The sequence below is a fragment of the Equus asinus genome, chromosome 13 (genome assembly GCF_041296235.1).
Source record: "Equus asinus isolate D_3611 breed Donkey chromosome 13, EquAss-T2T_v2, whole genome shotgun sequence".
Classification (NCBI taxonomy): Eukaryota; Metazoa; Chordata; class Mammalia; order Perissodactyla; family Equidae; genus Equus; species Equus asinus.
The window spans coordinates 12,484,694-12,508,256 of NC_091802.1; the positions used below are offsets into that span (position 1 = coordinate 12,484,694).

The 23,563-nt window shown below is 49.8% G+C and overlaps 2 protein-coding genes across 15 annotated transcripts; both read left to right on the forward strand.

The window, feature by feature from the left end:
• The first annotated feature begins 3 nt into the window (after positions 1-3).
• On the forward strand, positions 4-14,078 carry ARRB2 (arrestin beta 2). Of its 14 annotated transcripts, none has more exons than XM_070482471.1 (15): positions 4-105; positions 8,414-8,444; positions 9,077-9,137; positions 9,247-9,291; positions 9,508-9,704; positions 9,992-10,051; positions 10,465-10,532; positions 10,655-10,790; positions 11,022-11,106; positions 11,423-11,495; positions 11,773-11,910; positions 12,804-12,887; positions 12,985-13,064; positions 13,177-13,231; positions 13,524-14,078. In XM_070482471.1, exons 5-15 carry the CDS (start codon positions 9,618-9,620, stop codon positions 13,615-13,617), a joined length of 960 nt encoding a protein of 319 aa, XP_070338572.1. In that variant the 5' UTR covers positions 4-105; positions 8,414-8,444; positions 9,077-9,137; positions 9,247-9,291; positions 9,508-9,617; the 3' UTR covers positions 13,618-14,078. The 14 variants fall into 14 exon arrangements, with proteins under 14 accessions (XP_070338572.1, XP_044602175.1, XP_044602176.1 ...); XM_044746239.2 differs by lacking the exon at positions 4-105 and adding an exon at positions 4,834-5,195; XM_044746238.2 differs by lacking the exon at positions 4-105 and adding an exon at positions 5,236-5,505.
• A 7,335-nt stretch (positions 14,079-21,413) lies between these two features.
• On the forward strand, positions 21,414-23,244 carry MED11 (mediator complex subunit 11). The gene is made up of 3 exons (XM_014861465.3): positions 21,414-21,721; positions 21,920-22,050; positions 22,698-23,244. The coding sequence occupies exons 1-3, from the start codon at positions 21,637-21,639 to the stop codon at positions 22,833-22,835; spliced, it is 354 nt and encodes a 117-aa protein (XP_014716951.1). The 5' UTR covers positions 21,414-21,636; the 3' UTR covers positions 22,836-23,244.
• Positions 23,245-23,563: the final 319 nt, after the last annotated feature.

Below are 23,563 nucleotides of genomic sequence, written 5' to 3' on the forward strand. Positions count from 1 at the left end.
TGACGCAAACACACCGCGACGGACGCCCCGTGGGGAGTGGGCGTGAGGAGGGGGCTGTGGTCCTGCGCGACTGGTGAACGGAAGTTGGACTTCGGGCTCTGGCTGGTAGGGAGCATGCGCGGTGTGCAGGGGCCGGGCTGCCTGGGCGCCGGAGCGTGGGGTATTCAGTCCTCCGGGGGCGGGCCAGTGGCGCCTGAAGAACACGTGATCAGAACAAAAGGCGCCCGAGTCTGAAAGCTATCCTTTAAGCCTAGAGAGTCCCCGGACACTTTCCTTCTAGACATCACTGATACCTAAAGAACTGGCCCCGTTGTCTGAAATAAGACGTTTTTAACTACATTTACAACTACAGAAATGATACAATATACGCGCCTTGCGAAAACAAATTCAAACAATACAGAGGGCATAAAGTAAAAAGAGAAATCTACTCTCCCCCGAAATCCTTCTCCCAGTAATGTGTATACTTGCCTAATATTAGTCTATGCACAAAAACAAAGATGCATATTTGACAAGAGCAGGGTCTGCACTTGACTCTTTTCCCTCAATATATATCGCGGGCGCCTTTACGCTGTTTTTTATGCTGCATGGTACAATGAAATGGGAGCGCCGTGATTTAACAATTCTATTGCTGAATACTTCCAGCTGCTCCAGTTTTTCACTAATACACTTTAGTGGACACTCAAATACTTCTATGTGTGCTTTTGTGCACAAAGATAATCCAATAATTTTAATCTAATTAAAGGCAAATCCAAGAGTCATCTTTTTTCCACTCTTACTGCCCTCTAATCCTTCCTCAAGTCCTGGCATTCTGCCTCCAAAATATATTAACCCAGTAGGGTTATTTTTTCTCTATTTCTCCACCTTCAGTACCACTGTAGTCCAAGTCACCATTCTCCCTCACCTGGCCTCTTTTGATAGCCTCCTTCAAAGGCCCCTTCATTGCTCCCCTCCTTCCCTCTTGGCCCTTGGTTGTCCCTTCTCCACACAGCAATGAGAGGTCTTTCCAAATCTAAGTCAGTTCTTGTCACTCCCTGCTTAAAGCCCTTCAGTGTCCTGGAGATGTGTGGATGAAATCCCATCTTTCAGCTTGGCCTTCTGTAATCTACATGACCCCACCATAACCACCTCTCTGACCTCAACATGTACCAGATGTATCACTCTCCCTCTCTTTGCCTATCCTTGAGTCCAACTAGCCTTCTTTCTATCCTCTAGCAAGCCCATTCCCACCTCAGAGCCTTTGCACATGCTGCTGCTTCTGCCTAGAAAAACCATCCTTTGATTCTGCATGACTGATACCATCTTGCCATCCTCAGAGAGGGCGCCTTTTTTTTAAGAAGTCCCCATTCCCTCCTCCATCACCCTCTATCACGTTACCCTTATTTTTTTTAATAACTCATAGCACTATCCAAAATTTACGCATTTTCTTATTTATTGACTCTCTTCTGTCTAAATACAAACCCCACGAGAGGTGTCTTGTCTTCTTCCCTATTTTATTCTCATCACTAGAAGAGTGCCTGGCACGTAAAAGGTGCTCAGTAAAGATTTGTTGAGTGAATAAATGATTGAGTATCAGATGAAAGAGGATGCCTATTTTTAATTTTGACAAGAAATGGCAAAATGCCCTCTAGAAGTTCCATCGATTTAAACCCCAGCCAACCATGTAAAGTAGAGCTCTATGCCTTAGACATCATCCCAATACTAGGCTTATTTATCTTTTTAAATTTTGTCAGTCTGAAACATGAAAAATATCTCCTTCTTTTAACTCGTTTTTCCTGATCATTCGTGAAATGGAGTAACTTTCATATGTTTAATAGACATTTGTATTTCTTCTTTACTTTTCATGCCCTTTACCCATTTTCCTATTGAGTTTTTCACCTCTATCTTATTAGTTTGTAGGAACTCTTTGTAGATTTAAGAAATTACTTTTTTTTTAAAAGATTTTATTTTTCCTTCCAAAGCCCCCCAGTACATAGTTGTGTATTTTTAGTTGTGGCATGTGGGATGCTGTCTCAGCGTGGCCTGATGAGCGGTGCCATGTCCGCATCCAGGATTCGAACCGGTGAAACCCCGGGCCACCACAGCAGAGCTTGCAAACTTAACCACTCGGCCACGGGGCCGGCCCCTATTGTTGATTGTTATATGTGTTGCAAGGTTGCAAGAGGTTTCTTCCAATTTGTCTTTTTATTTTATGTAATTTTTAATCTCAGTCGTTTGGAAGTAAGGTGTTGTGATTAAGGGCACAGATTCTGGGGCTCGACTGCTGGGTACAAACACCAGCTCCGCCTCTTTCCAGTCATGTGAGCCAGCAGGTTACTCAACTGTGCCGCCATTTCTTCATCTATAAAGAGGGGATAATTATAGACCCTCAACTCATACAGTTGTGAGGACGAAATTAATTGATGTTTGTCAAGTGCTTAGAACAATGTTTGGCACATGGTAAATACTATAAAGTGCTAGCCGTGGGGTTTGATATCTTGAGATGCTTTTCCTAACCTCCCAGATTATAAAAATATTCATCTGTATTTTCTCCTAATACTTTCATAGTTTTACCCTGTGCATTTAGATCTTTAACCCATCCGGAATTTACTTAAGGTATGAGGTAGAGATATAACTTTTGTTGTCCCCAAACACATAGCTGATTGTCGCAACCCTAGTGAATCTGCTATTATTTCTCCAATGACTCAAAATGCTACCATATGGGTCTATATCTGGACTCTATTCTGTTTCATTGCTCTATTTAGTATTATTGCACCAATAATACAATTTTAATTATTGTAACATAAATTTTCTTATCTGGTAAGACAAATGCCTGCTGTACTCTTATTTTGCAAAATTTTCCTGGCTATACTTGAAAGTTAATTCTTCTGATTATGTTTAGAATCAAGTTCCCCCAAAAAGTCTTGTTATTTTATGTGGCATTAAATGTTCAGACAATTTGCAGAGAAATGACATCTTTATAATGAAAGTTTTTCCCACCTAGAATATGGTGTATCTCTTTCCTTTTTTCTTGCCTTCTTTACTATCTTTCTAAAGCTGTCTTTATATTAATATCTTTTAATACAGTTGTTTTTATGCCATGTAGACCACTTATCTTTCAGTTCCAAAAGCACTTTAGATATGTAGCAATACAGATCTCATTACCTTCTGATGCTGACCCTTTGACAAAAGCGATTCATGAGTCTAAAAGAAATTTATCATCTAGGGCCAGCCCAGGTGGCCTAGTGGTTAAGTTTGGTGCGCTCTCTTCGGTGGCCCGGGTTTGGTTCCTGGGCATGGACCTACACCACTCATCTGTCAGTGGCCATGCTGTGGCAGCAGTTCACATACAAAAAGAGGAAGATTGTCAGTGGATATAAGATCAGGGCAAATCTTCTTCAGGAGAAAGAAAAAGAAATGTATGATCTAAACTTGAAAGGGGTGAAGAGTGAACTCAGAAGGTGGTGAAAGAACTGAGGGGTGGGGAAGTGGCAGCTGGTGGGCAAGATCCATATTTGAACCCTAAACATGATCTCAGAAGCTGTCTTGTGTGCATAGAAAAGTGGAGGGAGAAGTGTACAGTTAATTCATTTGGGGAAGACAGCGAGTATGAGAAAAGAGATGGAAGAAGAAAAACTTCTTTAACTCCTTCAATCCAGAAATATCAGTCATCCCTCATCCTCCCCAAGTCCAGTCAATTTTGCCCTAGAAATGACTCTTCAACCTCTTCTCCTTTCCACTCTATCGTTTATCATCTCCCCTTGACTAGTTTTAATCTGCAACAGCCTTGCCCCACTCCCTCCACCCTCCTCATTGCCCAGAACTAGCTGCCTAAAAGATAAATCTCATGATGCCACTTCCTTGCTTAAAAAACTACTACTGGATCCATGTGTCCTCCTCCAGGGCAGGGCCCCACTCTCATTCCCTCACCTGCTATACAAAATCTCCCTTTTAACTGTTCCAGCCTCCTCCTCAGTCTTCTCTCTCCTGCCATCTATCCCCACAAACACTTCAGAACAAGATGTGCCTCACCTTTCTCTCTTTGGAATACCCTTTCTCAACTTCTGCCCACTATTCAGAAAGATTGTCCTCAAATGTCCCCTCCTCTGTACAGCCTGCACTCCCTCCACCCCCGCCCCAGCTAAATGCTGGTAGTTGCTTTGTCTTCTGAGTCATACCTCTATTATAGCATTCCTGGGATCATAATACCATTTTATGTGTCTCCTCAACTATACTATTCGGAAGGCAAGGGCCATGTTAACTAATGTCTGTGTACCCACCGCCTAGCATAGTGACTAGCACAAAATAAGCATGGATAGATGGAAGGATGGATGGATGGATGGACGGATGGATAGATGGGTGGATGGGTGGGTGGGATGATAGTGAGGGAGGAAGGAAGGAATGAACGGATGGGTGAGTGGGTGGGTGGATGGACATTAGTTGCGGTGAGTGGACGGAGGAGATGGGTAGTTGGAGCAATTAGAAAAGTAACCCTGCGAAGCTCAAAAAGAGACACCAGGGGGAGCTGACACGCTACAAGAAAGAAGCGGGAGGGCGGTCCAAAGAAGGCTGCAAGCTCTGGGATGAGCCGGTGAGCGGCGCGCGCTAAGGCAAGCACCACGCAAGTGGAACCGCTCACCCACGTGTGTTATCCCTCATCCTCCTTCTCAGACTGTGCTCGAGCTGCTTGCACCGCCCCCACACTCTAATCGCCTCCGCCGCCACAGAGAAAGCAAACAAAGGGGTGGAAACCCCTGCAGGGTCCTGGATGCAGGGAGCCAATCAAGGGCTCTAATCTTCTGGAAGGCGGGAGCCTTCGTTTAAGGGAACCAAATCAGTTTCTAACCGAGTGCGGAGGGGCGGAGAGATGGGCGGGAAGAGCAGAGAGTACAGACAGCGCCCGCCGGGGAGAGATCCCTCGGGAAGGGTGGGGATAGAGCGCGGAGGGGGCGGGGGCGGAGCCAATCGCCGCGCGTGTCTGTGAGGAGAAGGCGGGCAGCGCCGCGGCGCGCGCGATCCGGGCTGACGCGTCTGGCCCCTGTTCCCCGGGATCGAGGGGGGGCCCGGAGGGGAGGGGGAGAGGAGAAAGAGCCGAGGGCGCGCTTGCGCAGTGGCGCGGGGAGGAGCAGGGACTTGGCAGCGGGCTTGGAGGCTGCAAGCGAGCCGCGAACCGGGCGGGCGGCGGGCGCGCGCACCATGGGGGAGAAACCCGGGACCAGGTAAGGGAGGTGGGGCCACGCGGCGGGACGTGGGCGGCGGCCCAGGGCGGGTGCCGGGACGGTCCCCAGACAAGGCCACCCGGGAGAGAATCTGGGGGCCGGACGCCTGGGTCCCTAGGGGCCAGCCATTCGGGGCCGCACGCCTAGGTCCTCGAGGATAATGAGGGAGACGCATGCTGGGAACCCTGCAGAAAGCGAGGGCTGAAGGGCATCAGGAAACCGGCATCTGGGTTCTCGCAGGGATGTGGAGGCCGGACGACTGGGTTCTCCGGTGCAGGCTGCGATGCAGGGGCGGAGGAAGGAGGAGCAGGTGGCCAGTCCCAAGGGGTCGGGTATGGGCAAGCTGGGTGCCGGGAGGGGGATCCCCCCCTAGACTCGTGCCGAGCCACTGGAAAGCCTCCTGTCCAATACCCTACAGGCAGCTGGGCTGCCCCCACTGTCCCGAGGGCCGCCTCCGCTTCCAAACTTCTGCCTTCCCCCGGGTTGCTAGGAGCAACAGCTTCATCTTGGGGGAGCAGAGTGCGCGGCGACCCTCCTCGATTATGGGCCTTGCCCTTCTTCCCTGGGGTGAGGGGAGGCAGTATGTGCCCTGGGCACGCCATCCACTCCCCGGATGTTTTCTGTGCAATCGAGGCTCTTTCCTTCCACTGACACCTCGAGTTCTCTTTTTTGGTCTCTAGCAAAATCCACTTCCTGTTGTGACCCAACACCCCTAAAGGGACAGTGGGTGCATGCCTGAGTCCCTGGGGAGCAGGAGCAAAAGAGGAAAAGATTGGGGCTGTATGTCTCTATCCAGAGGGCATCAGGAATGGGACCCTGGTCCTAAGCTGTCACTTATTCTACAAAACACTATCATATCAGCCCACCACTCTCCACCCATAGAGTAGGAGAACCCAGGCTTCTGAGCACCAAGTTGACTAGTATTGGAGAGAGATGATCAGAAGGAGGATTGGTGTCCTAGATTAGAGATTAAACACCCCCAGAGAAAGGGGAAGTCGCTAACTTGAGGGAGGCCCCCAATTTCCGTTATGTGGTTCAGGGAGGAGGACTGATGGACCAAAGGGGGACTGCTGACTTGGCACAATTCCTGCCACCCCCATCAAATTCTGGGCCACAGAAAATGAAGAGAATAGCAGGAAGTGCGAGGGGGCATCTACTTCTGCTGCCCCCCTTCATTGGGCACCTCCATGGTCACCCCAACACTCTGCCTCCTTGGCCAGCCTCAGTATACACATGCTGCTCCCCCCTAGCCTGGCAGGGTGTTGGCTGGGTTAGGATCCAAAGGGCAGGTGCCCTGCAGCTGCTCCAAGGCAGTTATTCCAAAGCCACACTCCAGTTGGCCAACTCATTGTGGCTGTTGCAGCCCTCTGCCAGGGCTCCTAATTGGAAGAAACACTGGGACAAAGAGGGAAATCGGAAGCAAAGGGGAAGGAGAGCTGGATGATGCCATAGTAACCATCCCCCAAGTTGGGACAAGAGATGGGGTGCTTTTTCTAGCTGCCACCATATCAGTGCTTACTCTCCTTTATTGAATGGGAATACCTGGGGACCTCCATACCCTCTGCCTTATGGCATTTGGATAGCTTGGCCTTCTGGGAAGAAGGGGCAATTGAAGTTGTTATAGCAGAAACAAGTGGTGGGGTTGGAGAAGGGATGGACCAGTTGGCAGGATTTCAGTTTCTACTATCTGGGGACCCTTCCCAGGGATCACTGCCAAGCCAGTGAATTGGGAGTGGACTGTAAGGTGGTACAGCAAAGAACAAGCCCACGAGTGGCCAGAGCATTGGAGCAGCCAGACACTTCCCCACCCTCCTAATGGGTGGAGTGCTCCCTTAAACTGTTTCGGCAACTGGAAAGCAAATCTCCTTCGATTCAACAAACTTGATGTCAATTACAGAGGCAGGGTAGTACAGTCGGCCCTCTGTATCTGTAGGGTCCACATCCGCAGATTCAACCAACCATGGATCTAAAGGCCTACGATGGTTGTGTCTATACTGAACATGTAAAGACTTTTTTTCTTATCATTATTCCCTAAACAATACCAATGCTAGTTACATTGTATTCAGTATTATAGATAATCTAGAGATGATTTAAAGTATCTGAGAGGATGTGCATAGGTCATATGCAAATACTACACCATTTTATATAAGAGACTTGAGCATCTGCGGTTTTGGGTATCCGCAGGGGTCCTGGAACCAATCCCCTGCAGATACCAAGGGACAACTGTATAATGGTTTAGTGACTAATGCATGGACTTGGAGGCGGGTTGGCTCTGTTTTTATCTGAATTCCACCATTTACACTGTGACTTTAGGCAAGATACTTGACCTTTCCAGTACCTTAGTTTCCTCAACTGTAAAATAGGAATATTAGGACTTCCAGCATTGGGTTATTAAGAGTATTAAATTACGTGAAACACTTGAAACAGTGCTGAGCACACAGTATTCACCCAATAAATGTTAGCCAGCTTGTCATCTTTGTCGTATGGCTGGCATGGTGCTGGGGATGCCTAAATGAATAAGGCCTCTGATGTTCACACTCTGTCTGGTGAGACAGATGATACACAGCTAACTGCCCTTGTGTGCTATCACACCACAAGTAAAGCATAAACAAGGTGTGACAGGAGCCCAAAAAAAGGGGTGACCAGTGGATCTGCTTTATAAAGGAAGTGGTATCTGAGCTGGGCGTTGAAAGACAAATAGGCTTTTAAGCTGCTGAGATCAGAGATGAGGACAGTTGGAGGTTAATGGAGTAGGGTCACACTTAGGTAGCGCCTACAGTAGAGCACTTTAGAGGCAAAGGCCAGGGCCATTGCTCTTCCAAGTACTCCAGCTGTCATTGGAGCTGGAGACCAGAGAAGATGGAAAGAGGGTTGATTAGGTCTTACACAGACACTGCTGCGACCTGCCCATTCGGGTCTCCCTGGGGGAGGTTCTCTGGGAGGAACCTGGGTGGTTCCTGTGGCACCCAGTGGCACAGGAGGTGGGGAACTAGTAAGGGTGGACCAAGGAGGGGTTGCCATGTTGGAAATATTAAGGACCTGTGGTTGCCTTTCCTTCCCAGAAGCAGTGGGAGGTGGTAGGGCTGGGCAAAGCCCCAGAGCCTCCAGACAGGACTCCTGGGTGAGCTCTGCTCAGGCTGGGGAGGGACAAGGTCCTGGCGCGGGGGTCCTTGCTGAGTCTGAGGGAGGCAGTGGGGTTTCCCTTTCTGTTTTGTTAGGGTCTTCAAGAAGTCGAGCCCTAACTGCAAGGTGAGTCTCCCACAGTGCTTCTCCTCCTGACCCTCCCTAGGCCCTTGCAAAGCCTAGCCTGCCCCCAGCCGATCCCCAACCCCTAGCTCCCCACTTCCTGTGACAGCTAAGAGCCGACTTCCTCCCCTCCTGAAGCCCCTTGCCACAAAGGCTGCTCCGCCTGAGCCAGCTACAGGGCGGGGTGGGGACAGGCCTGGGCCCCTAAGCAAGACCAAGGGGGAGGAGCCAGAAGCCCATGCCTGTAGCCCTCTTAGGAGCCACCCAGGGTGCCTGGGGCTGGAACGGTGAACAGTCTCCTAGGCTATGGCCTGTTTATCCCAGAACCGCTTGAGGGGAATGAGTGAGGCTGACAGCCCCTCTCTAACTGGCTGCCTAGGACTGGGTTCTCCCTGAGGACTCACACACCTGACTGTTGGGCAGAGGTGTGAAAAGATATTAGGGAGCAGCTAAAAAGCCTCAAGGTGGCTAAAAGCCCCACCACCCTCCCTTTCCAACCCTACTGCGAGGAAACCGGAGAAGATCCTTCCAATACCCCAGCCTGGGAAGAACAGGGCAGGCCAGCCACTTTTGAGGGCTCTGATGCCCTGCCACCCTCCTATCCAATCTTCCCTGTGACCCCTCTCCATCCTCAGCTTACCGTATACTTGGGCAAGCGGGACTTTGTAGATCACCTGGACAAAGTGGATCCTGTAGGTAAGTGCCCAGAAAGTGGCATCACGTCCCCCAAGAGGGGAAGAAGTTCCTGGGCCCAGGAATGGAGGAGAGGCCAGGACAGGAAATGAGTTCATGTGTCTCCTTCCAGATGGTGTGGTGCTTGTGGACCCCGACTACTTGAAGGATCGCAAAGGTACTGGCCCCAAGTCCAGAGGCCCAAGGGGAGGTAGGGAGTTGGAGAAGGGAACTGGCATTGAGAGGGGCCCCAGAGAGGTAGCGGGCTGAGGCAGAAGCCAGGAGTAGGATTCAGGCAGGTTTTATGCTGCTGAGGAGGGAGCAGCTGCTGCTAGGTACTGGGGTACTGGGAAAGAGGGGCTCCTGACCACCTCACCTTGCCCTCCCTTGCCAGTGTTTGTGACCCTCACCTGCGCCTTCCGCTATGGCCGCGAGGACCTGGATGTGCTGGGCTTGTCCTTCCGCAAAGACCTGTTCATCGCCACCTACCAGGCCTTCCCCCCAATGCCCAACCCGCCCCGGCCCCCCACCCGCCTGCAGGACCGGCTGCTGAGGAAGCTGGGCCAGCATGCCCACCCCTTTTTTTTCACAGTGAGGATGCCCCCCACCATCTGCAGGGCCAGGGGTCTGGGACTGTTTGGGGGGTGAGGCACCTATTATGGGCAGATCTGGAAGAAACAGTAGAAGGGGCCCTGACCCACCTCCCTTCAGGGTCACCCTGCACTCAGAAGCCCTTGCCTCTCTGCCTCCTCCCTGGGACCCCTTCCTTCTTCCTTTCTCATCCCCAGGAGTCCTTCCCCAGCCTCTTAAATTGAGATTGGGAGGAAGATTTGGGGGCTTTCTGGAGGAACTGAAGCCTCCCCTTTCCCCTGCCACAGATACCCCAGAATCTGCCCTGCTCCGTCACACTGCAGCCGGGCCCAGAGGACACAGGGAAGGTATGGGAGGAATGGCTCTGCGAGCTCCTAGGGCAGAACAGGGTCCAGCAGGAGCCAGGGGCACATCTGAGAGGGGAGTGGGCTGGTGAGGAGAAGCCAGGGTGGAACTAAGGGTAGGAAATGTCCCCAGTGGAAGTGGCATGTGTATGGGATGGTCACTGCTCACATGTGACACTGCCTCCTGCTCCCGACCTGCAGGTACCTGGGTCTAGGGGCTCACCTTGCACAGCCAGGACAGAGCCTCTACCAGGTGCTGGGCCTCAGGGAGGCAGAGGAGCAAGACTCAGGCCCTGTACTCCTCAGACCATGATGGGGCGAGAGTCCTTGCCCAAGACGGCAGAAGAGGGAAGGAAGGGAGTGGTGGTGGCGGCAGGGGCCTTATGTAAGATGTGACCTTTCCTCCCCCTCCCAAGGCTTGTGGGGTAGACTTTGAGATTCGAGCCTTCTGTGCCAAATCAATAGAAGAGAAAAGCCACAAAAGGTGAGGGAAGGAAGCTCCCCTGTGGTTTGACCATTCCCTCCCTGCTCCCAGGAGCCCCAGGCCCCTGTGGGAGGTGAGAGCGGGTGTTTGGGTGTCTGAGGACTCACCCCTTCCACCCCCAGGAACTCTGTGCGTCTGGTGATCCGAAAGGTGCAGTTTGCCCCAGAGAAACCTGGCCCCCAGCCTTCAGCTGAAACCACACGCCACTTCCTCATGTCTGACCGGTCCCTGCACCTTGAGGCTTCCCTGGACAAGGAGGTGGGGTGTGAGAGGGTGATGCAGGTGCTACAGTGCAGGCCAGACCCTGGGGGGAGGGGGTAAGCCACGTGTCAGGATGGCGTTTTTAAAGGAGGCTGCCTTAGCTGGGTATGGAGAGTTGCTGAGGGCTTGGGTTTAGAGGGGGAAAGCCAAGCAGCGTGTCTGTGTCAATAGTAATAATGGGACCAGTGAAAACAGATCCAATTAACTTGACGCCCCTCCCCTCAAAAGCTGTACTACCACGGGGAGCCCCTCAATGTCAATGTCCATGTCACCAACAACTCCACCAAGACTGTCAAGAAGATCAAAGTTTCTGGTAGGAGGTGGGGGTCGGAAGGGGGTCTCAGGGGAGGGAGTTGCTGCACATGTGGCTTCTGGCGAGATCTCAGCCCCAAGGACATAGCCCAGTGCGGGAGGCCCCCCAGAGCTCAAAGAATTCAGGCTGTCAGAGGATGAGATACTGGGCTGCCCCCCCCCCCCCGCCCCCCTGTGTTTACCACTATGGGAAGGGCCAAGTGTCACAGTGGTGGGGGTGGTGCTGGGCTGAGGCCTGGAGCCCTTGCCACATGGTCTGCAGTGGGGCAGTAGTCTGTGCTCCATGCAGAGCTGCTTCACCCCACCCTACCCCACAGTGAGACAGTATGCTGACATCTGCCTCTTCAGCACTGCCCAGTACAAGTGTCCTGTGGCTCAGATCGAACAAGAGTGAGTATCAGAACAGCTCTGGGTCCCAACCTCGGGGAAAGAGTAGGCCCAGATGAATGTGAGGTGGGGGCAGAATTCTTCCCAAACTCTCCACTTACAAGGGCATTCCCTCCACAGTCCAGTGGCTCTGAGCTGTGAATTTTCATAAGCAGGTTGAGACAAAACCTACTCCCTGTGACCCATTCCCAAGGAGAGAAGGGGCTAGTGGTGGGAAAGATGCTGCCCCTTTGCCCAGCCTGGCCCTCCAAGAGTCTTGTCGTCTTGTCCCCACCCTCAGTGACCAGGTATCTCCCAGCTCCACGTTCTGTAAGGTGTACACCATAACTCCGCTGCTCAGCAACAATCGGGAGAAGCGTGGTCTTGCCCTGGATGGGAAGCTCAAGCACGAGGACACTAACCTGGCCTCCAGCACCATGTGAGGGAGGGAGCTAGATCTGGGGGGGCGGGGGGCTCCTGCAGCCCAGGAGACACATGTTCGTTCAGTGCCAGCTGTGTGCCATCCTCTGTTCTAGGTGCCAGGGCTCTATCAGTGAACAGAAGAGACAAAAAAGTCTCTTATATTCTAGGGGAGGGAGGACAGACAAAACAGATAAACGGTAAAATATACAGCATGTCTTGTGACAAGTGTCAAGGAGGAAAAGCAAGGCAGGGGAGGAAGATACAAAGTTTAGAGAGAGTGGCAGGGTACGTTAACTTTAAATAAGGTGACTAGGGAAGGCATAGTCCAGAGGGGCATTTTGAGTAAGGATCCAAAGGAAGCAGGCGATGTGAACAAGCAGGGAGAGTGCTCCAAGCAGAGAGAACGGCAAGCACAAAGACTCAGAGGTGGACCGGGCCCCGTGTGTTTGAGGAAGAGCCTCAGAGTGACTCCTGGCCTCTGTGGGGCCACTGTGCCTTAGAGCAGGAGCAGCCCCAGAGATCCACATCTTCACAAAGTAAGGGCTGGATTTCAGCCCCACTGGCACCTTTGTACAGAGTACACACTGCATGAGCACACACAGCAGGCTTGGAGGCCAGCATGGTGAGAATGAACTACAAAGAGAGGCGTAGGAGGTGGGGTCAGAGGGCCAAATGAGAGCAAGGCACTGCAGGGCTGTTAGGTCCCAAGGACTTCAGCTTTTACCGTGAGAGAGGTGAGAAGCCACGGGAGGGTTCTGCACGGAAGAATGCCATGAGGTACTTTACCGTGATAAGAGCACAGCCTATGCTGCAGGAGCGAGTTTGTGGTCCTGCTCAGAGTCCTGATGGGAGGCGTGGGCTGGGATGCAAGGCGATGGGGCCTGGTCCAACTCCTCCCCCCAACTGCAGTGTGAAGGAGGGTGCCAACAAGGAGGTGCTGGGAATCCTGGTGTCCTACAGGGTCAAGGTGAAGCTGGTGGTGTCTCGCGGCGGGTGAGTGCAGTCGGGGAGCCTGAGGTGGGGGGTTGCAGTGCTCTCCTCTGGCTCTGCATTGTCGTTCTCGCTTCATGCCACCGTTCTCCCTCCCCAGGGATGTCTCTGTGGAGCTACCTTTTGTTCTTATGCACCCCAAGCCCCATGACCACATCACCCTTCCCAGACCCCAGTCAGGTGAGCATGCCATCCACCCTAAGCCCCCGGACGGAGGGCCTGAAGCAAGGCCAGTGCAGAAAAGCTGGCCTTCCAGCACCCACCCACCCACCCCCTCTCCTGCTCCCCTCAGCTGCTCCTGAAACAGATGCCCCTGTGGACACCAACCTCATTGAATTTGATACCAAGTAAGAGACTCATCCCCTGTCTTCCGACCTTTGACCCTCTGCACAAAGATTCCTGTAACATTCCAATCTACCCTCTACCCCCTATTTTTTTCTCTTGGGGGAGGGATGGTTGAAACATCAAATCGCGATGACTTTGAGCATTGTGAGCTGCTGGTTACTGCCCCCTCTTTGTCCCTTCTCGCAAAACCAGCAGTCCTGTTGCTGTTCTGATACCTGGGTCTCTAGGAGGGGAGTGGGAGGTTGAGAGGAGGGTCCGAAGCCCTCACCTCACCCCCTCCTTTCTGTCACCAAGCTATGCCACAGATGACGACATTGTGTTTGAGGACTTTGCCCGGCTTCGGCTGAAGGGGATGAAGGATGAGGACTACGACGACCAGTTCTGCTAGGAAGGGGGGCTGGAAGAAGGGAGTGGATGGTGCTGGGAGAGGTAGGGGCAGGACCAAGATCCCCACTGTTGTTGGAGGGGTCCCAGCCTCTCTTCCCTTCCCCTCCATCCAGCGGCTTCCTCAACCATCCCCTTCCCTTCCTTCCTCCCCCATCCCCCCTAGATACACACTGGACTCATCTCTTGTTGAACGTGGGCATTAATTTTTTGACTACAGCTCTGCTTCCCCAACCCCCCAATGGGTGGCAAGCTGTGTTCACACCTAAGTATTCTGGAGAGGGACACTGAAAAGGGGAGTGATAGTAGAGAAAGAGGGGAGAAAGAACTCCCACATTCAACCTCACACCAACATCCCCTCCTGTCACTATCTCTGCTCCCAGTCCTTCAAGATGAGACCCTTTGGGGGGCAAGGCCACTTCTTTGTTTCTGAACATAAAGAAGAAAATAAACCTTTTAATAGGCCTGAGGGTGTGTGTTTTCTATGTAGCATTTAAGGTGAATACAGCGTGCTCATCTGTGACTCTGTTAGCTTGTGGGTGAGGACCCAGTCTCTACTCTGCACCTGCATGGCACCCAGCCCACAGGCTGTCAATAAGTGTTTACCGAATGACTGGGCTATACCTGTGTTCCAACGTAAACATCAAAACTTTGATTTGGTCAGTCCACAGTTAAGGGTACGGTTGGGTAAAGCTGCAAAGTAAACTTATTCCTTTACAAGGGGAATAAGAACTCACTTGCCTGCAGACTAGATGCCCCTGGGAGCTGGGCAGGGCAGGCTCTTACCTGCTGCGGCCAACACACATGACTGCATGATGACCTGCTGTGTTCATTTCCACCGCTCCTGTGGTTGCTCAAGCAGTCCATTCCTGGGGCTCAGTCGACCCACAGCTAGAGGCCTCACCAGACAGAAGCCACACGACATCTCCACGGAACCTGGTACTTACATTCTAAAACAGAAGCCAAGGCTTTGGGCATCCAAAGAGTCATGCTGCTGGGCAAGTGTGAGAACCTCCATCCAACTGCTGCTCCTCTGACGCTTTTCAGGGACCCTGTGGCTTGGCCAAAGCCCCAGGGAGGGAGGCAGCAACACTCCACTGACATTCCTCACCTCTACCCCCTACTCCCACTCCTGTGGCCCAAGCTTTCTCTCCTTTTTCTCTTACGGCTCATTCATTCATTCCATGATCACTTTTGATTTTCAGTCCCTATTATGTGCCAGACACAGTATAGGAACACAGCAGTGACCAAAACAAACATTAAGTGATTCCCTAATTATTTAATTGCACTGTGCTCCAGAGGACAAGTACAGGAGCTATGAGAAGGCATGACAGGGAGTTCTGACCTAAGCTGAGTTGGGGGCAGATTTCCCTGGAGGAAGTGACCTATGAGCAGAGAACTGGAAGATGAGGAAGAGCAAGTATTCCGGGCAATGGCAACGCCATGTGTGAAGGCAGGAAGGAACAGAGCACATTTCAGGGACTGAAAGAAGCCAGAGGGACTAGGACAGAGATAGCCATGGGTAAAGTAGTTTCAGATGAGGCTGGGAAGGCAGACGGGGCAGCTCAAATAGGCCTTTAGTCTATGTTATCGCTCATGACATCTAATTAAATCATTATTTACCCACAGGCTTTAAGTGCTGCCAAAATGCCAATGACTTTGCCCACTCCATCACAGGAGCAGCCTACCCTGCACACCCTGGTCTTTATCACGTGGAGTAACCACTGGCATCCCTCTGACTCCCGTGAACCTGTTCCTTGACCTCTGAGCTCTTGGCCCATGGATCTCAAACTTCTTCAGGTGAATCAGAATCCTCTGGGAGGCACGAAAAAGACAGAGTCCCAGGCTCTACCTTCCCAGATTCTGATTCAGTAGGTCCCAGGAAGAATCCATGAATCTGGATTTTGAATTTGCACACTTTGAAAGACAATGCCTTTTTCCTTTTAGCTTTTTATGTTTTTAATGTTTTTAAGAAGGCTTTTTAAAAAACATAGTTTCAAAAAAAAAAAAAAAAACCCCAAACAGTAAACTAAAAAGAAGGCTCCGTCCTGCTCCTGATCCCCAGCCTCCCAGTTCACAGTCCCACAGGCAACCACCATCACCAGTTGCTTGATTATTCTGCCAAAGACATTCTTCAGACTCAGTTACACATGTAGGACTCTGTCTCCCCAGGACAGCAGCATGTGTGCACACTCTTTACACCTTGCTTCTTTCCCTGAAGAGTGTAGCTAGGAGAGCATCCCTTTAACAATACTCTAACTCTACCTCATTCCTTTACAGAGCTGCATAACTTTCCATTGCCTAGATGTCATTTGCTTTTACATTTCCTACCAATGGACGTGAAGGATGTCCACTCTTTTGCTAATTCAAACAATATTTATCTTTGAAGATAGGTCTTTTTGCACATATAAATATATCTGTGGGACAAATTCTTAAAAGTAAAATTGCTGGGTAAATGAAGGTGAGCATCTTTTTGATCCTGCCTATCAAGCAGGTGAAATATGGTATCATCCTAGTTTTAATTTGCATTTCTTTGATTATGAGTGAGGATGACCCGATTGATTGAGTTGATGTTCTTTTTCTTTTTCCTTTGTTTTTTTTGAGGAAGATTAGCCCGGAGCTAACATCCACTGCCAATCCTCCTCTTTTTGCTGAGGAAGATTGGCCCTAACATCTGTGTCCATCTTCCTCTACTTTATATGTGGGACACCTGCCACAGCATGGCTTGATAAGCCGTGCATAAGTCTGTGCCTGGATCCGGGCCAGCAAACCCCGGACCTCTAAATCAGAGCAGGTGAACTTAACTGCTATGCCACAGGGCCAGCCCCAATGTTCTTTTTCTTAATGCACTCTAAGAGCTCTTTATATGGTAAAGAAATTAGCCCTTTGTCATATATTTTGCAAATATTTTTCCTAGTTTGTCATTTGCCTTTTGAATTTGTTTCTAGTTTTTTTTTAACTGAGGTAAAATTCATATAACATAAAATTAACCATTTTAAAGTATACAATTCAGTGGCACTTAGTACGTTAACAATGTTGTGTAACCATCACTTCTAGTGTCAAAGTATTTTGCTTCTGGTATTTTTAATAATTCATAAATTTTTTATTTTAATGTAGTCAATTATAATTACTTTTTTGATGGCTTCGTGGTTTTTTGTCACAAATCTCTTGGCCCTTCTGTTTTCTCACAATTTGAGAAATTTCTCACAATTTCTCACAACTTCCTTTTCTTTCCAGGCTAGACTTCAAGATCATCATATCAACCAGTATCTCATTAGCACCCTCAACTTCTCCTTTCGCAATACCTCCTCTCAACCCCACCCTTAACTCTATCCAACCACCACCCCGCCCTTCTCCACTTCAACACTACCAGAGAAGAATCACACCACCGTATTTATTTGTTCACTCAACAAATATTTCTGAACGTACCCTAGGTGCCAACACTGTGCTAGATGCTGGGTATAGATTTGGGGCCCCTACAAACTTATGGTCTCTAACTTCAGCTGGGCTCTCAATACCTGATAACGCCTTGTCCTCTCCATGTCCTCAGTCACCTCCCGCTCCTGCTCCCATCCTACTCGCTAACTTTCCAAACCTTCCTCACACTCACAGGGACTTTTCCTCCCATTTTTCACAGAGATTAGGCTATGAGGGATGAATGATTTCGATTTCCCACCTCCTACCGACAAACGCTGACATCTACACCAATTCTCCTACACACCAAGGTTAGGATGCCTTCTCCAGTTCAAAACTAATCCCTCTCTCTGCGCTCAGATGGCTCCCTTCCCACCTCCTCTGAGACCTTGAATCATCAAACCACCCCCCTCTTCAACCTGCCTCTCTCCTGGTGCTTCCTCCGTGGTAAATAAACCCACACAAGTCTCTTGCATTAAAGGAAGGAAGGAAGGGAGGGAGGAGGAAGGAAGGAGGGAAGGAAACCACTCCTCCACTTCAGCTCTCTTTCACAGTGAAGTATATCTCTATCTCCTCTCTCACTTTTTATTTCTGTTTAGTTTTTATTTCCAAAGTTACACAGGCACATAGTTTAAGGAGTCAGATATACTGCAAGGCCTATGACAATAAAGAGTAGACCCCTTCCCTCTCCAGTTTCCTTCTCAGAGGCAACTACTTTCACCTCCTTTAGATGTTTCTTTTAGTATTTACCTCCATATCTCTAAATAACAGGATTATTTTGTTACTTCTTGATTTTTGTTTTAAGTATCATCTACTGGCTTCCTGCCATATAGGGCGAAGATTGAGCTCCTTTTCACCCCCGTGCCCCACCGTGGAACATTTTCCATACTGCCCTCAGATCCTATACTCCCAAGAGAATTCTATCCATTGGGGTTAGATCAATATTCAATTTTTACATTATGCTGATGCAAATGTTATCTATGGCTGACTCATGTAGCATATTGATTACCTTTCTCTTCTTGCACAAACTTGTTTTCCCTGAATAACTGACATTTAAAGAATTTGCTTATTCTCTGAATTTATCACTAATTCTTGTCTATACACTCCTCCAGAAGTCTATATATCCTCTCAATGCATTCAAAACAAACAGATGTTCATCTCTTTCATCTCCTTGAAGAAATATCTCCGGGAGCCTTCTAATCTGCTCCATTCTGAACTGGATGTTCTTCACGCCTGTCACCCTGGATCTCCCTTCACCCAAAGCTGGGGGTTCCTGTTCACCTCTCTTGCAAGTTGAAGGCCTTAGTTCCTGCATCTTCCTCTTCTGGGTCTAACTCTAATAAGCTCCTGAGAAAAGGTTCTTGGGAGAAAAATTTGAGACCTGGTACCTATCAAAATGCTATCTTCATTACTGACAGTTTGGCTGATGTGAGTCCAGATATCCCCTTAAATCTACCCGTCCATGGTGCTAGGACAATACCTGGCCAACTAGGTAAGGACCGGATTTCCCAGAACCCCTGAGTTAGGTGAGACCATTTGACTAAGTTTTATTTAATGGAATGTAAGTAAAAATTATATGGGCCACTTCCTAGCCAGTCCTCTGAGACAGGTGTGCCTCCTCCACATTTTCTCTTCCCCCTTCTTGCCAGCTGTGACCCAGAGATGGCAGCAACCCAGCTTTGACACTGCAGACAGCAAGGCCCTAGAGCAATGTTTCTCAAATGTCACCATGCATAGAGATCACCTCGGGATCTTCAAATTGACTCAGTGGGTCTGGGGTGGGGCCTGAGATTCTGCATTTTTAACAAGCTTCTAGGTAATGCCAGTGCTACTGGCCTACAGACCACACTTTTGAGTATAAGACCCTAAAGGATGGCAGAGCTGCACTGCTAGCCTTGGTCCCTATAAGATTTGTGGAGCACACTGAACTACTCAGACTGAACTGTTTTATGAGAAACAATCAAGTTCTATTTTGTTGAGTCATTGTGTTTTTAGCCTTCACCCTAGCACAGCTGGAGTAGAGAATTCTAGATTGGAAATCACTTTCCCACAAAATTGAAGGCATTGCAGGGGCTGGCCTGGTGGCGCAGCAGTTTGCACGTTCTGCTTCAGCGGCCCGGGGTTTGCCAGTTTGGATCCCGGGTACAGAAATGGCAACGCTGGACAGGCCATGCTGTGGCAGGCGTCCCACATGTAAGGTAGAGGAAGATGGGCACAGATGTTAGCTCAGGGCCAGTCTTCCTCGAAAAAAAAAAATTGAAGCCATTGCTCTACCCTCTTCTACTGTGGAGTGTTACTGTTAAGAGGCTGATCCTCAGCATGTGGTCTGTTCTCTCGCTGGAAGCCTTTGCAAGACCATTTCCTTTGAGCCTAATGTTCTGATATTTCATCATGTACCTTGATGCTGGGCCTTGATGGGCCCTTTTCATATGGAAGTTAAGTCTTTTCTTCCTCTTCATTTTCTCTTGTCTCTTTGTTGAATTTAAGCCCCCTGAACTGATTCTCTAATTTTCTCATCTTTTCTTTCCTGTATACCATCTCTTTTCTTTTGCTTTACTTGCTGGGAGAGTTCCTCAATTTCTCTTTCAACTCTTCTGCTAGATTTTTCATTCCTTCCCTCATGGTTTTATTTTTCAAGTGTGCTTTCTTGGATTCAATCTTTTATTATAGAATCTCTTACCTAAGAATCAATAGGGTTTTTTTCCTTAAGTTTTACTCCGTGTTGTCTAAGGTGTTGCTCTGTTTTATCGTGTTTATTTTGGTTTCTACCTTTCATTAGAAAACTTTCTTCAAATATACAGAAATCCTTTATCTTCTGTCTGCTCAGATAATGGTGAGATGCTAAGAAGTTGACTAGAAGATCTATGGAAACAGCTGGGACTTCAACTGTGGGTTTCACTATAGGGTGATGTGGCTGACTGCTTTGTTGGGGAACTCCTGATGTTAATACCCCTAGGTCTTTTCTCTGACTAATCAAATTCCCCAGATAAGTCTTCCAGTCTCTGACCTGGAAGGAATAAGCCTGGTTGCCAGAGTTCTAGAAACCACGCTTCAGTAATTAAACTTTCACTTAATCTCTGTTTTCAATACAACCGTGCCCAGGTGCCCTCCATGCCAAAGACCCTCTGTTTTCCATCTCCAACAAACAAACTTCCAGTAATCTAATGGGTTAGGGGTGAGTAGTTGTCAAGATATATAGCGTAAAGGAGGAGATCTGGGGGGGTCTAACTACTTCAAATAATCCCCCCTAATTTTAGTACCTACACCCCAGTTGTACATGATGCCACTAATTTAAGGGTACATCAAGGTGCTTCTAAGCTTTCTTCACTGCTGGCTTATTTACCACTTCACTGCTAAATCACTTACACTTAGCCTTCTGTTTTCCAGTTTCTATCTAAAGTTTTGCTAATAACTCCTCTCTTTCTCTTTGACCCCTTTATAAAAGAACAATTTTATTATGATTTAGGAAAGGAGTGAAGTTAAGTGCTAGATTCCTCGAGTGTAACTGAAAGTCTCTATTCATTTGCTAACCCTGAGCAAAGTGACTTCATTCTCAATCTTCCATAAGCTGTTGAGATTGATCTTTCCAAAAAGGTAAATCTGCTCATTACACACTTCTTGAAAATCCTTCATCAAAGGTTCCCAAATGCTTTCAGAACAAAGTGCAAACTACTTGGCTTGCAAGCCTTTTCCTGATCTGGCTCCCCACTCGTCTTACCACTGTCACACCTAAACACCACCACACTCCATTCACTCCCGTCAAACTGAATCCCTCGCTGTACATCAAATTTGCTAGGCTTTTTCACAGCACCATGCACTTGCCTGTGCTGGTTTCCTTTTCCATTGCAACCTCTCATCCACCTGCTTAACCCTTAAGATTCAGTTCAAGCAGCACTTCCTCCCAGAACCCTTTCTCTGTGCTCCCAGCGACACACCTCGGGCATATCTCTAAGAAAATTCTATCCCACTACCACCTGAGCGTCCATCTCATTCATCTCTGTATCCCCAGAGCACACGAAATAGGCAGCCAGGAAGGGAAAGTGGAAAAGGCTGAAAGGAGCGAGCGTCTGACAATATATTGACAGTCTGTGTCTTGGTTGGGCTCCTGTTGAGCAGGAAGCGCTAGGGCGAATAATATAACACTCACGAAGTCAAGCTTTCCCCAGGCCCCGACAGATGGCGGAGCCGGGTAGGCAGACAGAGGGTCCACGGCTGTCCAGTCTGGAGGAACACCCCAGAGCTCCCACTATCATCACCTAGCACCAGCAGACGCTCAATAAGCTCTGGTAGAAGAAATGAAATATAGACCACAAGATGGTGTCGTGAAAGTGGACAGGTCTGAACAGCCTCAACCTAGGGAATGTTTGATATCGCCTCTTCCCACAGGTGTTCCCCTAGCAGCGGCGCAGACCTAGGCGTGCGCAGTACACCCTGGGAATTGTAGTTCACCAGGTGAAGCGAGATAGGCGAGACTGCGCTGAGCGCCCTGGGAATTGTAGTGTCAGCGAGAGACCGCTCGCCGCGCAGGCGCAAAACGACAGCCACTTCCGGGCTCAAGCGCAGCGTTTCGCAAAACGAGAAAATCCCGTGGAGGATTCCCAGAGTGACAATGGCTACCTACAGCCTGGCGAACGAGCGTCTACGCGCCCTGGAAGACATCGAACGGGAAATCGGCGCCATTCTTCAAAATGCAGGTTCGGGATACGACGACCAAAGGGCAGGGAGCGAGAGTAAGGCCGAGCCGCGTGCACATGCGCCAATCGGAGACTAGAAGGGGGTTGGGGAGGGATCCTTGGTGCATGCGCGGCGCGTGTGGGGTGGGAGGGGCTGGCCCTGGGGCGGGGCTGTACTAGCCGTCTCCGGGTAACCCCGCCCTCTCTCCGCCCCGGCAGGTACAGTGATCTTGGAACTGTCCAAGGAAAAAACCAATGAGCGGCTCCTAGACCGGCAGGCGGCGGCCTTCACGGCGTCCGTGCAACACGTTGAGGCGGAGCTGTCGGCTCAGATCCGCTACCTCACCCAGGTGTGTGTGTGTGTGGCGGAGGTGCTACGCGCCCACCCAGCCCTCTGCCTTAGCCTTTGGCGGTCCCAGGCGGAGCTTTGGCCCTGGGAGCCAGGCAGGACCAGACCTCCCAAGCCGGCACTACCGGGCCAGATGACCCTAGCAGGACCCCTCTCTTCCAGGGCCGGTTTCTTCCTTTAGAATTAAAGGTAGCCCTGCCTACTTCACTGGGTTGCATCTTATGAGCCACTGGATGGAAGAGCCCTGGGAGAGGGCTTGTAAACAATGCCAAAGCCACAGGACTTTGCCCTTAGAAACTTGCTGACATCAGGGGCATGAAGCCCAGATGGCTACATCTTGATTAAAGGGACAGGATTGAGAGGGTTTTGAAGTCATTGCAACAGCAGCCACCATTTACTAAAGTTTTACAATGTGCCAAACACTTTGCATTATCTTATCTAATCTTACAACTCTAGAAAGTAGTTATTGTCGCCCCCATTTTACAGATGTGGTTAACAGAAGGTAAGTGATTTGCCCTAGGTCATCCAGCTACCATGTGGCGTAATGGATTCACACTCAGGGAAGAAATGAGACAAGAGATGGGATGCCTGGTTGGGGAGATGGGTAAGGGAAGGGGTGCTTCATTGATCAATCTCACTGTCCTGTAGGTGGCCACAGGGCAGCCCCATGAGGGCTCCAGCTACTCTTCAAGGAAGGACTGTCAGATGGCCCTGAAACGAGTGGACTATGCCCGCCTCAAGCTCAGTGACGTGGCCCGGACCTGTGAGCAGATGCTGGAAAACTAAGCCAAGGAGCCCGTGGAGCAAGAGCTTCACGGGAGACCACCGTCTGCATCCCAGGACAGGACCTGGAGACCCGGAGGATGGGAGCATGGGCTGCCACACACATGCTCTCCCGGTTAGAGTATAGTAGGACAAAGGGGCAAAAGGTGGGAATGGAGAAACTTAAAAGACCAAGCCTGCCCACAACTATGCCCAGGCTCCTGCAGCAGGGTGCTCCTGCTCTGCACTTGACAGAAGCACTGACAAGCTGAGACAGGAGATGGAGATTCAGATACCTAACCCACTTCATATGCTTCATGTCCCCACCCCAGGCTTCCTGCAGACTTGGGCCACTGAAGACATTCCTCTTCATTGGAAAAAGACTAAACAAGAACTAAGGATTTTAGTAATAAAAACATAACAATAAAAACAAGGAGCTCAGACTCTCACTGGGGCGTATATGGGTGACGCAGAGGATTGAGGAAGTAAAACCAGCCTGTATGGCGTCTGCTGAGGGAGGGTGGGAAAGCCTAGGCCTTCCCTGTGGGGTCAGGAGAGGAAGCAGGAGAGGGCTGGATGTAGGAGGAACAACTAGTGTAGTAGGAAGAGAGAGTTGGGACAAGGGGGGGACCATCAGCAGAGAAGCTGAAGCCAGGAATCATGGTCAGGGGGCAAGGGCATGAAGCCAATGTCTGCAGAAAGAAGAGTCAATAATTATAAAAATAATTTTTAGTAGTTAAAAAACACATAGA

Coding starts and splice junctions, on each gene's coding strand:
- ARRB2 (XM_044746238.2), top strand. CDS start 5,369: ATGCTGGGAACCCTGCAGAAAGCGAGGGCTGAAGGGCATCAGGAAACC. Junction 9,292..9,507: donor CTACTTGAAGGATCGCAAAG/GTACTGGCCCCA, acceptor CTCCCTTGCCAG/TGTTTGTGACCCTCACCTGC. Junction 13,065..13,176: donor CCTTCCCAGACCCCAGTCAG/GTGAGCATGCCA, acceptor TGCTCCCCTCAG/CTGCTCCTGAAACAGATGCC.
- MED11 (XM_014861465.3), top strand. CDS start 21,637: ATGGCTACCTACAGCCTGGCGAACGAGCGTCTACGCGCCCTGGAAGAC. Junction 21,722..21,919: donor CGCCATTCTTCAAAATGCAG/GTTCGGGATACG, acceptor CCGCCCCGGCAG/GTACAGTGATCTTGGAACTG. Junction 22,051..22,697: donor AGATCCGCTACCTCACCCAG/GTGTGTGTGTGT, acceptor ACTGTCCTGTAG/GTGGCCACAGGGCAGCCCCA.